Here is a 12,400-nt window from a genome sequence, read left to right on the forward strand (position 1 = left end):
CTGTTGGCTTTACTCAGACGTAGCACAGAAGCACAACAGGAAGAAAACACGGCATACAGATAGAGTTGAGACACTTGGGCAAAAGCAAAATACCAACAGACTAGACACTTGAGCTCCTTTTCTGTGGAAACGCTGTGACTGCACCCCGGGCAGCCGGTACCATACCCTGTGTGAATAGCTGTGACCTCTGACAGGGGAGCTGCACGATCTCTTAGTCATCACTGGGCTACGAGGAGGTTTGCCCATAACAAATCTCTCTCTCTTTAAATTAGCCTAGAAAAACCACAAAAACTGTGTCAAGCGAGAGTTTAAGAATGAAGCCTCCCGGGATTTTTGGTGCTCCATTCCCACATGCAAACTGGACATGCTTTTCTGGGTAACAACAAGCAGGTGTGTTACAGGTGCACACAATGGTACCATCAGTGTACGGCGTTCTCAGTGTTGCCACCGTAATCTTTTTCCAGGAGTTTGCTGCTCTGGCACATGCCCTTACACATTACAGTTAAAAGATGAAGCACGCACAGTGTGTGGAGCTGGGGTAAGAACAGTTATCGCAAGTGTACCCACTGAAGCAGCCCAGTTAATAATACAGAGAAAAGCTCAACAGCACAGAGGAGAAATACTGTCTTAGAAATACCAATGACAAATACTGTAATTCCTTGCTGTTAAACAGAACATGGACCCTGAATTTGCATTTAGAAAGGAAGTAAATGCCTGATGGGAAGTACTTAAAGGAAAAAAAAAAATCTTTGTTTCATTAATATCACTGTAAATCAGCTAAATACTTGTCAGAGTTCGGCTCCTAAGGGGGCGGTGTACAGAAAATGTGCACTCTCAGGGGCAAGTCGTAGGGAATGTCAGAGGAATTGGAAACCTTTTATTTGCTATCTGTGACTGTTTGCCAGTAGAACGTGGCAAGAGAGAAGAGCCCCCTTTAAGGAGCTGAGAGCGTGAATAACAAAAAAAAAAAAAAAAAGAATACTAAGGAAGGTCAAGGAGGCATGAAAACATCAACATTTCTCCTTGGGAAGTGTCTTCAGAGTTCTTCCTTTGGAGGACATGTCCCTGCCACCAACATGGAGCAAACTGATGCTTCCCACCCACAGCTCCTTGTATTCTACTGCTCAAATTCCCTGGCCATGCTTTAGATTTGAGCCACGTTCCAAATATATACCTACACACATATACATATGTATGTATATATTTTTGCATCCACAAAAATTGCCAAAGTATCAGTACACAGTTTCAAGAACTCTCTGAAGAACCTCTCTTCATGTGTGATACCTGAGTCCTGGAAATGTCTCACGTTCATTCTGCTGTAGCAGTTGAGAGGAGACTTTAATCATGGACAACATGCACAAACAGCAGAGGATAGGAACTGCCCCTGCTCCTCAAGTCCCGTCCGTAGACTATGTAGTAGGAAATCGTGACAGCCAAACCTGGCTACACGTCTTTGAATGCGGCTCTCTATCCTGGCAATGCAGTCAGTGTTGACTGCTGAAAAAAAGGTTGCTTACCTTTGGGAGGAAATAAATCTTTATCTCATTTTGGAAATACTGTGCAAAAAATCTGTTGTCAGTAGGAGTGTATCTAAGAATATCAACAATTTTCAAATAGCTAAGTCTATACTGATGAATGTTACAAAGGAATCTGTTCCCTAGACTTAAAAAAAAAAAATCAGATTTGAAATGGTTTGAAAATAATTAAGAGCTAGAACTCTGTAACAACCTCCCCCACCTCTAGCTCTTCTCGGTACTCAGGCTCTCGCGTCTGCAAGATGGAGTCATCTCCTTTGGTTACCTGCAGCCCTGCTTTCTGCCGTGCCCAGGGAAGAGCAGCGCGCTGGCTGGGAGGTTCCCAGGAGCAGCTCTTTTAACTCTCGAAACAGAAGTTCCCTTGATTTATTTTCAGCTGGGATTAACATGCCTTGCTCAAACAAGAGCAAGAAATATCAGGGTCACTTAAAAAGAATTTCAGCATAGATGAGGAATTTTCTGAGTTTTGTCAGTTAGGCTAAGCGAAAAAGTACCCACCAAAAGCACTGCACAACTGAGAAATTATTTAAGTGGCAGAAACAAGTGCAATACTCTGTTTTACCCCTTCTTTGAGGTGAAACATGCCTAAGCCCCTGACAGATTCATGCCCTGGAAAGAACCCTTACGTCTCTGCCCTACTTCAGAAAAAAGCAGCAGGTCTGGTGGACCTTTAGCCTTCTTGAAGCCCATTAGGTCTGGTTTCCCATGAATACACACTGTAAGAAGTGGATTTTTTTTTTTTAAAAAGGTGTCTTTTTGTTTGTGGGGGGTTTTTTTTTGGCCATAGATGTAATGATCACTTTTTCTAGGATAGCTTCCCAGACTTTTTACACGACTTTTTCTCCTTTTCATGAGCAAATGTACTCTCTGGAAGTCAGCACTGGAAAATGACTTTGGGTCTAAACTGCCCTGGGAACTGACGTTGTCCCTCTAGAGCAACAGGCTTTCCAGATGTCATTCTTCTGCCGTGGAGCTGCAATGCTGACACAAAGTGTAGTCCTGAAGAGGGAACAGTCTTTTTCCAGTCCTTGACTGGCAGAACTGGTACTTAGAACATGACCCTCTGCCGTGGTGCTTTATTGTGAACCTTCTGACTGTTCTCCCAGGCTTTGGACTGAAAGTGAAAACACTTCTCAACTACTAAGGTTACTTAGTTTCTGTGTGCTTGAATACGAGCCAGTTTCTTTCAATTAAAGAAGAGTTACTGATGTCCTGCTGTGGACTTGAAATTGAGCTGAAGGCTTTCTGCTGTCCTGTCACTGGTATCTTCTTTCCATTGTATCATAATGGCTGTAGTTTTACCTTGCGTTTCATTAGAAGGCGGCCTATCTTAATACTCCATGTGCTACGTTATTTAATATTAGTAAAGGAAACAATACATCTGAAAAGACCAAACTCAGTGTTAGCCTTGCAGTTATTTAATATGCACAAAGATTTGCAACAATCCATGCTCAAGAGGTGCAGTTACCTTTAACTTTGGTGAGTCTCTCTCCGAGTGGTGTAAGGCTTTAGGAAGGAGAGGAGGTGAGGGGGAAGCAGCAGACGGGGATGTTGTAGGAACAGAGTGAGAAGTTGGTGCCTTGGCAGAGTGAAATGGAAGATTAGAAGAAAGGTGGAAAGGAGGATCAGTCTCCTGATGTTCCCATAAAAAGCAGAGCTGGCTTAATTGTTTTGAGAAAATTGAGAAGTAATTGTGCTATAAAACCAGCTGTGAAGGACATAAAATGCTTGGAAAAGAGTCATGTAACTAACCTGAACAGCCAGAAATATGATGCTAATTTTATAATTAGTAAGTCTGCTATTCTGGAAGAAAATTCTTCCGCCAGAAATCAAACCAAGTTGCTGTTTGCGGCAGAGGATTTCACCTCTATTCTTACGGTTTTCTCCTGTGTTTTTCAGGTCAATTCAGGGCAGGGGCAGCTTGCAAAATCTTTCTAATTAACTAGTTCTACATTTGGCCTGAAACATATCGTCCTAAGTATCTGGTTTACATGTTTGCATGTAAGCCAAAGCAACTGCCTGCACAGCCCGTTGAAGCAAGTACTGGACAGAAAAGGTCTGTTCTAAAACTTTGCCTAGAAACCACACCAGCTGCGTAGCGGTCCCGTGGCATTCAGTGGCCAGCGGACATTTGGGATAGCTCGGTGCCGGACTGTCCCGAAGAGGAACTGCGGAGGGCTTTAGGAGGAAGCATTTGTTCAACTGCCAAACATAACCTGCTCTGTTATTATTAGTCACATTCTCGTAACAGAGTCTGCTGTAAATACGTCAGCTGGTGCGGAGACCCCGGTGAAGTACCAGCGGCTGCGTCTCTGCCGGAGGCTGGGGACAGCATTTGCTTGCTGGGGGCTCTGGCTCACAGGGGCTGGCATGCAATGGGCCAGCGAGGAGAAAGGTTCACCAGCTTCTCCCATCACAAGCTGGACGGCAGCTAACAGGGGCCACAGGGAAGGGACCAGCAGAACTGATACACCATAGGACTTGCAGTGGTGTATACGGCTACTTCTGAGAAGGGACTGTCCCCTAATGCTGACAATTTTTATCCAGGGCAATGGTATAAAACTGTGCCTGTGCACAACACAAACATGTAAACACAAGAAAAGGCAGAGGATAATTATACTGAGTAAGCTATCTGAATACAGAAGCCATTTTTTTCAGAAATTAAAATACCTTATCAGTATTTGGTGAAGAGTGTCCTCCATAACATACCGTGGAGTGTCCTCCACTTGCTATGGGGAATTCTACATTGTCATGTCCCAGATCCTCCTCTATATAGAGTCTTGTCAGTTCCTCTGTTGTGTCTTGTGCTCCTCTGCAGACATCTGATTCCTGAGGCTCTGACTGATCCCCTACATTAACCAACAGATCCACAGTACAGATTTCCTCTTCGTTTTCAGCAGTCACAGCTAGTGCTCTGGAGTTGGAGCCACCTCCATGTGCTGAAGGGATATTACTGATAGCACCAACATGGTCACCTTCTGTTGTAGTATCTGACAGGTCTCGAGGTACTTCGATAGCTGAAGAGTCAAGTACACTTCTCAAGTCTTGATCTTTTCCTGGTTTGGTGTTGTTGCTGGTATGCTTATATGCTGTGTCGTGAGATGAGCTGGCTGAGGATGAGATGGGGGCAGAAACAAGAAAGGGCAGAGGAAGAGCTGTAGGAGAGCTGAGGGAGACCTCTGCATTTGGAATAAAGTGATCATCCTGAACTCGGTGAAGGCTGTTACCTGGGGAGATTGCTACAGACTGGGGTGCTGTTAATGCCAAAGAACTGAGTTCTTCTAAGTCACAAAGAAAACTGTCTGGAAACGGTGGAGGAGGTACGATGCACATGCTTGAATGTGAAAAACCATCAGTCCTTGAAAACCAGTCATTAGTGGCAGCCTGGAGAACGTTTTGATCAATGTGTGACCAAGAGGAGGAAAGGTGTCTGGAAAGTGGGGACAGTGCTTGGGAAGGAAGCTTCAAAAATAAGAAGAACATGGGAATTTAAATAAATAAATAAGCATGACAGAGAACTAGGAGATGAGTAGACTGGAAAAGAAAAAATGTCTGTGCCATCATCTGGATTACAGGGTATCATTTCAGTGAGCACGGGTGTCTGAAATCACTACTACATGAATCAGAATGGCAGGAAAGACATTTGAAAAATGAAACTGTATCAGGTTTTGGCCTGGGCCTTAAATGTCAAACATGAAGACAGATCTGAATCATTACATTCACGAAGGCGACCTGCATTTGATCTGCGAACGTTATGTTACTCGTGGCGCTCTGTTAGTGAGCCTGTCACAGGCTATTAAATCTTACAATTAATATTAACGTAACTTTCCCCAAACCATTACTGTTATCTTCAGAACAGTATTTTCAGAAGTACGCTTCAGGCGTCATTAAGTATTTTCTTTTAAACTATAACAACCGAGGTGATTTCTAGTTATCCTAATGTCAATACTTCTACTTTTTCGTAGTCCTTCTGAGTAAATGCTTAAGAAACATCTTTAATACATTGCATACTTTTATTAAGGCACGAGCAGCTACAGAATGCATTTTTCTTCAAAAGTAACCCTATTAGTTCAAAATGACAGCAACATTTGTGAAAGGTGGGCAGTCAACAATGCTTTCAAAATAGTGACAGCACAGCACACAGCAGTATATTTCAAGTACCGTTACACAATATTGATTGAAGTATCCTTCTGGTAAAAGAAACGTCCCTTTGTAAGAATCAGAGACTGGTGAGTCATACGTACACAGCATCAGTAGATATCCATTGCTTCAGTAAATACTGAAAATGCATTTTTGTTACTATTAATCCTCAAAATTAAAACTGCATGAAAATATTTTGATCTCATTGTTAGAATTAAACAGAGTAATTAGATGTACATCTCCAAGTTACCTGGACTACTTCAGACTTTAAGTATTACTCTAGAATAGGAAAATAATTTCAAAAGGCTAAATTAATGTCGCAGAACGGAAGGTTAATTTACTTACCTTCTGCTTGAGTTTTCTTGAGGCAAATAGCTTTATTTTATAGTTAGACAAACCTTTGTTACAGTCCCTTTTGTACCAGAGTAAACAGTCTATAGACTGATGCAATGCAGTCTGCTCAAACACAGCTAGGCTGTTTCAAGCCGTACGCGATGTCTTCCCCTCACCTTTCCTCTTGAACAGGGGCCCCTCACCTGTGCTTCTAAGGTCAGTAACACTGCCAAGGAGCTGTTGCCATTTTTAGTTTCCTGTGGCTACAGGCTGCACTGAAGTTAAAGATATAGATGGTCTGGGACAAGCTAAGGAGAGCAAAGCTTGCTCCTGACTGGCATTGCTCATTTATTGTTATTGCCATTAGTCCAGAGAAGTTTAGTGCAATGCTAAAGAACTCCAGAGGAGTAGGAAAAGTGGTATCGGTAGTTGTGGTAGACTCCACAACACCTTCGGGACTGCTAACGTCCTTCTAGGTAGTCAGGAACAAGATGTCTTCTTACATGGCACTGCCTTTTCTGAATAAAACTGAATTCAGAAACAAGATGTCTGTTTAAGAGTGGCAGTGGAGGTCCTTTTTTAAGTGACTTTTTATTTATGCTAGAACCACGATTGCAAAAGTTTCCTATGTTACAAAGAAGGCTTCTTCCACTTTCCTCCCCTGCAGAACTAATCTAATAATAACTAACTTAATAACAGTGGCAGGACAGTTTTGTAGTCTGAATGTAAATGGTCTGAAGCATCATCTGTGCTCATCAAGGGCTACAGGGGTTACAGGAGCCACAGCTTTGGCTGCCGGATGCCTCAGAGACAAGCCTGCTCCACAGAAAATGGGGAGAGAGGCATCTCCAAACACGGGGCACCTAAGCTGCCTGATGCTCTTGAGTTGCCTTCAGGAACCTCGGGATTCTGTAACAATAAGGGGCCCTGGCTTACGAACACCTCACTCTGCAGCTGCAGAATTTAATGCTACTCCAGTTCAACAGTTTTGCTGGAGTGGAAGAGAGAGGATCTGGTTCTCTGTTGTGACGCATTCTGGAAAACCAGACAAGACCTGTTCTAGCAACTATCCGAAACCAGCTAATATTCTTTAGTCATAAGCAGTATTTACAGAGGCCACTGTTGTCTACAAATGACATCTTTTGGTAGCTGTCCCCAAAGCTGTAAATAAACATGGAACTTGTCTCAGAGCTGAAGGATCTAAATGAACACCAGAATGGAAGTATATTAAAGTAGAAAAGGGGGCAAACCCAACTGAAACAAACAGAGGTTAACAGCAGGATAAGAAGCTTATAGTTACACAGAAAACCCACCGCCCATGCTGAAGAGACAGACAACAAATGTAAAGAGGAAGATTTAGGAAAGTTTCCATGTTGAGCATTCAGAATCATCGCTAATACATTAATGCTAATGACTGTTTGCATGCAGAAATTTTCTTAGTTTCTGTCACTGCCAGAGAGGCTATGTTCCCCACATGGGTGCCTCTGAAACCTCACGAGTGAATGAGAAATTGGAACACAGGAGTCTTTTTGCAACATCATGTGGTCTGATTTGTGGTGATTAGGAAGGAAAGGAATTCAGAACCTGCGACAGACATTTGGTGTGAAAAAACACAACTGTAAAGGTCTGAATCCAAGCTCATTGACAATGTGATGAGATTTGCCTCACTACTAAGTGAAACAATGCTGTCACACCACGCCAAAGAACCTCCGTCGTACCAGCAGGCTCCTTCCAGAATGGCGAAAGGAGGAAGGTTACAGCACAGAACGGTGAGCTGTTCTCCTCTACTTTGAAAGGCACGGAACTGCTCCTGGCGAGCTGTGCCCCCACGCACGCTGCCCTCCCTTGCCCTCTGCGCCCTTGCGGGACTGCAGGCTTTTAGGACAGCTGCGCTGCTAAGAGTCTGCTAGATGTTATCCTTGATGCTCAAAGGCTGTCTAACACTCCCAAATAAATTCTGTTCTGTTGGTTTGACTTTTCTGGCCTGGCCCCATTCTCAATAATGTAAAAGCTAATGAAGAAAAGCGCAAAAATCTAGTGGAATGTAAGAGACACACTCAGCTATTAAAATACTTCAATAACGAGTTAGTAGTGCAATTCTACCTATGCAGGAAAGAAAATGTAGTGTAGTTAATGCATAAATTATGTATTATCTTATGTTAACAAAAAAATTACAAGTCCTTCTAAACCCATTCTAGGGGTGATAGCAAAGAAAAAAAACTCCTTACCTTAGTTGAACTTAAATGGTGTATTCTGTCACTAGAATAGCTTTGGGGTATCGGAGGATCAGGGTAGTCATCAACACTTTTTGATGCATTCTTTTTGATGACTTCTACGTAGGAAACTGGGAAGATGCCTTGTCTGTTGGTTCCGGGTATTTTACCTTCATACCAGTTTTGATCAACTCGCTTAAGAAGAATTACTCTGTCTCCCTGAAATACATTATGAACAGGAGTTATCAGCAGATACACTGTAAGTTAATTTTTTTGATAGCAAATATTATTTTAAAGCATAGTATTATCTTCCCTGCAGTGCTGTTTCCCATCAGCCTTGAGAACTGTCTCCATCGTAACACTTCTCCTCTGATTTATAATAACCATGTGTAAAACTACCGTTCCAGCAAAATGGGGGACCAGTCACGGACTGCAAATGCTATTTTTTCATCAGAGGGGAATCTCACGTGGTCTCCTACTCTTGTTTGGGGGATTAACATTCAAACTTTTCCTGGGAACATAACCTGTTTTAATTGTTGGCCAAAGTACTAGCTAACACCCTTAACTGTAATACGCAATAGCGACTGCTGTGCCCATTTTTCCTTAAAAGCGCATGAAATCCGTGCAAGTGCTTTGTTCTCAGTATAATTGGAATAAGTGGAGGTAGAAAGCTGAAAAATGGCTTCATTGGAAAGATGAAAGAAATGCTTTTCCTGTGTAAAAAAGATGGGCAGTTGCTCACTTACTGTTTTGAGAGAGGTTAGCGACTGAAATGGAAAATAAACAACTTTCAATTAATACTTCTCTCTGTAGTGAAACTTCATGAGCTACCCCTTCTTTCTTTTACATGACGTGCTTTTTACAACAAATCCTTCCCTATTATTTTTGTGTTCTCCTGGGTTTCTGTAATTTTGTTTCTGTAGTTGATTTGTGGAGTGCCCTACAATTATCTACAGCAGGCTGGAACAAAAGAAAATCAGTACAAGTTAACTTTTAAAAACAAAACAAAATGGGGCTGTCAACATTATGACCACAATAAGCACAAAAGAGAATTTTAAAACGAAATAAATCATCAAACTACCCCCAGCCCTTAGTTCTCTTCAGTTGCTATTCCTGATTTATTTTTAGACCTCTTTGATGTTTACCAATCTCAAATGAGTGGAAAAACTCCCATTATCTTCAGTGATGCTGGATTAGGCTCTAGGTCAGCATCAGAAAAACTGTATCCTTGCTCTTATTTCGAAAGAAAAACAAACCACTGAATAACTTCTATGAATTCTATTTCTTTAAAAAAAATAAGAGGCAGAACTTTCCAGTGGATGAAAAGTATACACTACTTACAACTAACTATATAATATCTGCAATAATAAAGTTCCTCTACAGTGGTAATATTCCAGTGTCTAACAAACCTCAGAAATTAAAAGATCTATTTTGCTCATGTGCAATGAAGTATAACTACCAAGACGTGCATAGAAATATAAGACAATATTATAAAAAGCAGACTTACTAAATGAAATATTGGCAAGAACTAGTGGTACACACACAAAAATGTGTCTGAGCCTTTTTCTCTGTATTTTTCTATTTTCTGTATTTTTCTATTTCTTCTGCATTAAAAACCTTACCATAATAATTGTGACAGCAACAAATAATTATTAAAAGTAGAGAATGGATAATTGAAGTGAAAACTAGAAATTTAGGTGGGCAGTTAGCAGATGCTTGCATGTGGTCATCTACCGCAATCCAGTTTACAGGCACAACACATCTGAAGTACTTGCAGGGAGCTGTGAAGGACTGCAAGCCCAGGAGCTGTTCTGTTAGTAGCTTCCTACCATCACATTGCTTTGTGCGTAGCAAATACTGAATGCAGAGCGCACGACAGCACAGTATGTACCTAGATATTAATTCTGTGCAGCAGTTGACGCCATACTGGTATTTTGATAAAGATAGTTCTAAGCAGTACCTTTCTAAGCGATAACTCCACATTTGTGTCTGCGCTGAAATTGTATTTGGCAAGAGCTTCTCCAATCTCTCCAACCTGTGCAGGGGGAGGTGGCCTGGCAGGCTGTGCTTTTTCTGGGGGAGAAAGTTTCTAAGGAAAAAGAAAAAAAAACAGATTTTCATCATTGCCATGCAGTTTGTGGACCTATTACCCAAACTAATTCAAGGAATTAAGACAGAGAACAAACCTCGACATATGAAATTGGGAATATTCCAACTCTTCCGTGGTGCTCACCCTCATACCAGTTTTGATCAATTTTCCTGAGGATATAGACAGTATCTCCTTTCTTAAAGGACAGCTCTCTGTAACAAATTGATTTAGATCAGATGTGTACAGCTTTACATTTAGCTCCTCTACCTGCACGGTTTCTCAGCTCTTTACAGTTTGGAACTGAAACAGAATGTAGCAGCTAAACATTTGAAGACGAAGTGTCACAGCTGTGGAACATTTACCAGTTGATTATACCATATAAAATGAAATGATGCCCATTTATGAATCCCAGGTACTGTCTGTAAGCTATGCAGGCCTGCTTCACACTTTGATTCCAAGAAAGCACTGCTAGTTATTACCAGATCACTCAGTATAGGGGCTGCATGCAAGCATGATGTCTTCTGGATCACCTGTTTAGATGCTGCTTTTACGACAGGCATCTGAGGGGTATTTGATGTTCTTCATGAAATCAGTAGGGAAAACAACAGAACATATCCTATGTGTCTGTGGCCTGTTCGTACCTTTTTTGCAGCAGCACAGCTTGGTGTGCTTCTGCTCTACGCATTTTTCTTTCAAGGTAGCTGTTCAGAAGCATGAACACAGGATTATGTTTTCATTATTTCTCATACTCGGGGGCTGTGACATGCTGAATGTTGGATACCAAAAAGGCAATTATCCAAATCACAGAATCATAGAATGCTTTGGGTTGGGAAAGACTTTTAAAGGTCATCTAGTCCAACGCCCCTGCCATGGACAGGGACATCTTCAACCAGACCAGGTTGCTCAGAGCCCTGTCCAAGCTGGCCTTGAACACTTCCAGGGATGGGGCATCAACCAGCTCTCTGGGCAACCTGGGCCAGGGCTTCACCACCCTCATGGTGAAGAATTTCTTCCTTATATCCAGTCTAAATCTGCCCTCTTTTAGTTTAAACCCATTACCCCTTGTCCTGTCGCATCAGACCCTGCTAAATAGTCCGTCCCCATCTTTCCTGTAGGGCCCCTTTAAGTACTGGAAGGCTGCAATCAGGTCTCCCTGGAGCCTTCTCTTCTCCAGGCTGAACAGCCCCAACTCTCTCAGCCTTTCCTCACAGCAGAGGGGTTCCAGCCCTCTGATCATTTCTGTGGCCTCCTCTGGTCCCACTCCAACAGGTCCATGTCTGCCTTGCGCTGAGGTCTCCAGAGCTGGATGCAGGACTCCCGGTGGGGTCTCACCAGAGTGGAGCAGAGGGGCAGAATCTCCTCCCTCGCCCTGCTGGCCACGCTGGTGGGGATGCAGCCCAGGGTACGGCTGGCCTTCTGGGCTGTGACCACACGTTGACAGGTCGTGTCCAGCTTTTCATCCCCCAGTACCCCCAAGTCCTTCTTGTCAGGACTCCTCTCAATCCCTTCATCCCCCAGCCTGTGTTGATAGTGGGCGTTGCCCCGACCCAGGTGCAGGACCCTGTACTTGGCCTTGTTGAGCCTCATGAGGCTTTCATGGAGCCTGTCCAGGTCCCTCTGGATGGCATCCTGCCCCTCAGGTGTGTCAAATCATTAAGAACATTTTCAGGTCCTGGCGTGGCAGTTCTTTGCCGTACCATCCATTTGGTTTTTCAAGAGCTAATCTGCTGTTCTAGTAATTGAAGTTGTGAGTTTTCTACCAGACACAGCTAATGTAATTCTAGTGGCAATGTCTGGCCGCGTCTAAAGATCATTTAAATGCTCTGGATCATCAGAACAGCAGGAATGAAATACAGGCACTCTGTTGTGACTCTCTCATATCCTAGAACAGTGTTTCCTGATTTTGTTTCTCTTATGGACCACTGTGGTTTGTCTTGGTATGGGGCATGTCACATCCTGCAGAAAGCCTGTGTATGTCAAGACAGACAGGAGGATGCTGGAGCATTATACAGAATTTGCTAAGCACACTATTTATGACAGTATTCAAAGCGCTGTACCTTGTGTAACCTAAATACAGTTCACAACAAACG

General features: G+C 42.7%; 2 protein-coding genes across 8 annotated transcripts in view; both read right to left on the minus strand.

The window, feature by feature from the left end:
• The window catches only part of SORBS2 (sorbin and SH3 domain containing 2), a 246,472-nt gene that overhangs the window by 8,559 nt on the left and 225,513 nt on the right, over positions 1–12,400 (minus strand). For 4 of the 7 annotated variants that reach the window (XM_075421861.1, XM_075421859.1, XM_075421860.1 and 1 more), the window contains 4 exons: positions 10,408–10,522; positions 10,182–10,310; positions 8,237–8,440; positions 166–273 (listed from right to left, as the gene is read on the minus strand). In XM_075421861.1, coding sequence (XP_075277976.1) covers positions 166–273; positions 8,237–8,440; positions 10,182–10,310; positions 10,408–10,522 — 556 coding nt within the window. The remainder of the gene's footprint in view (positions 1–165; positions 274–8,236; positions 8,441–10,181; positions 10,311–10,407; positions 10,523–12,400) is intronic. The other 3 variants (XM_009940196.2, XM_075421865.1, XM_075421864.1) reach the window with 1 other exon arrangement.
• Positions 3,021–8,223, minus strand: LOC142361464 (uncharacterized). Its single transcript, XM_075421866.1, has one exon. It carries the CDS (start codon positions 5,016–5,018, stop codon positions 4,197–4,199), a length of 822 nt encoding a protein of 273 aa, XP_075277981.1. The 5' UTR covers positions 5,019–8,223; the 3' UTR covers positions 3,021–4,196.

The sequence above is a fragment of the Opisthocomus hoazin genome, chromosome 5 (assembly GCF_030867145.1).
Source record: "Opisthocomus hoazin isolate bOpiHoa1 chromosome 5, bOpiHoa1.hap1, whole genome shotgun sequence".
Classification (NCBI taxonomy): Eukaryota; Metazoa; Chordata; class Aves; order Opisthocomiformes; family Opisthocomidae; genus Opisthocomus; species Opisthocomus hoazin.

What these genes read in the sequence shown, in the direction of transcription:
- LOC142361464 (XM_075421866.1), bottom strand. Translation starts at nt 5,018, where the DNA reads ATGTTCTTCTTATTTTTGAAGCTTCCTTCCCAAGCACTGTCCCCACTT.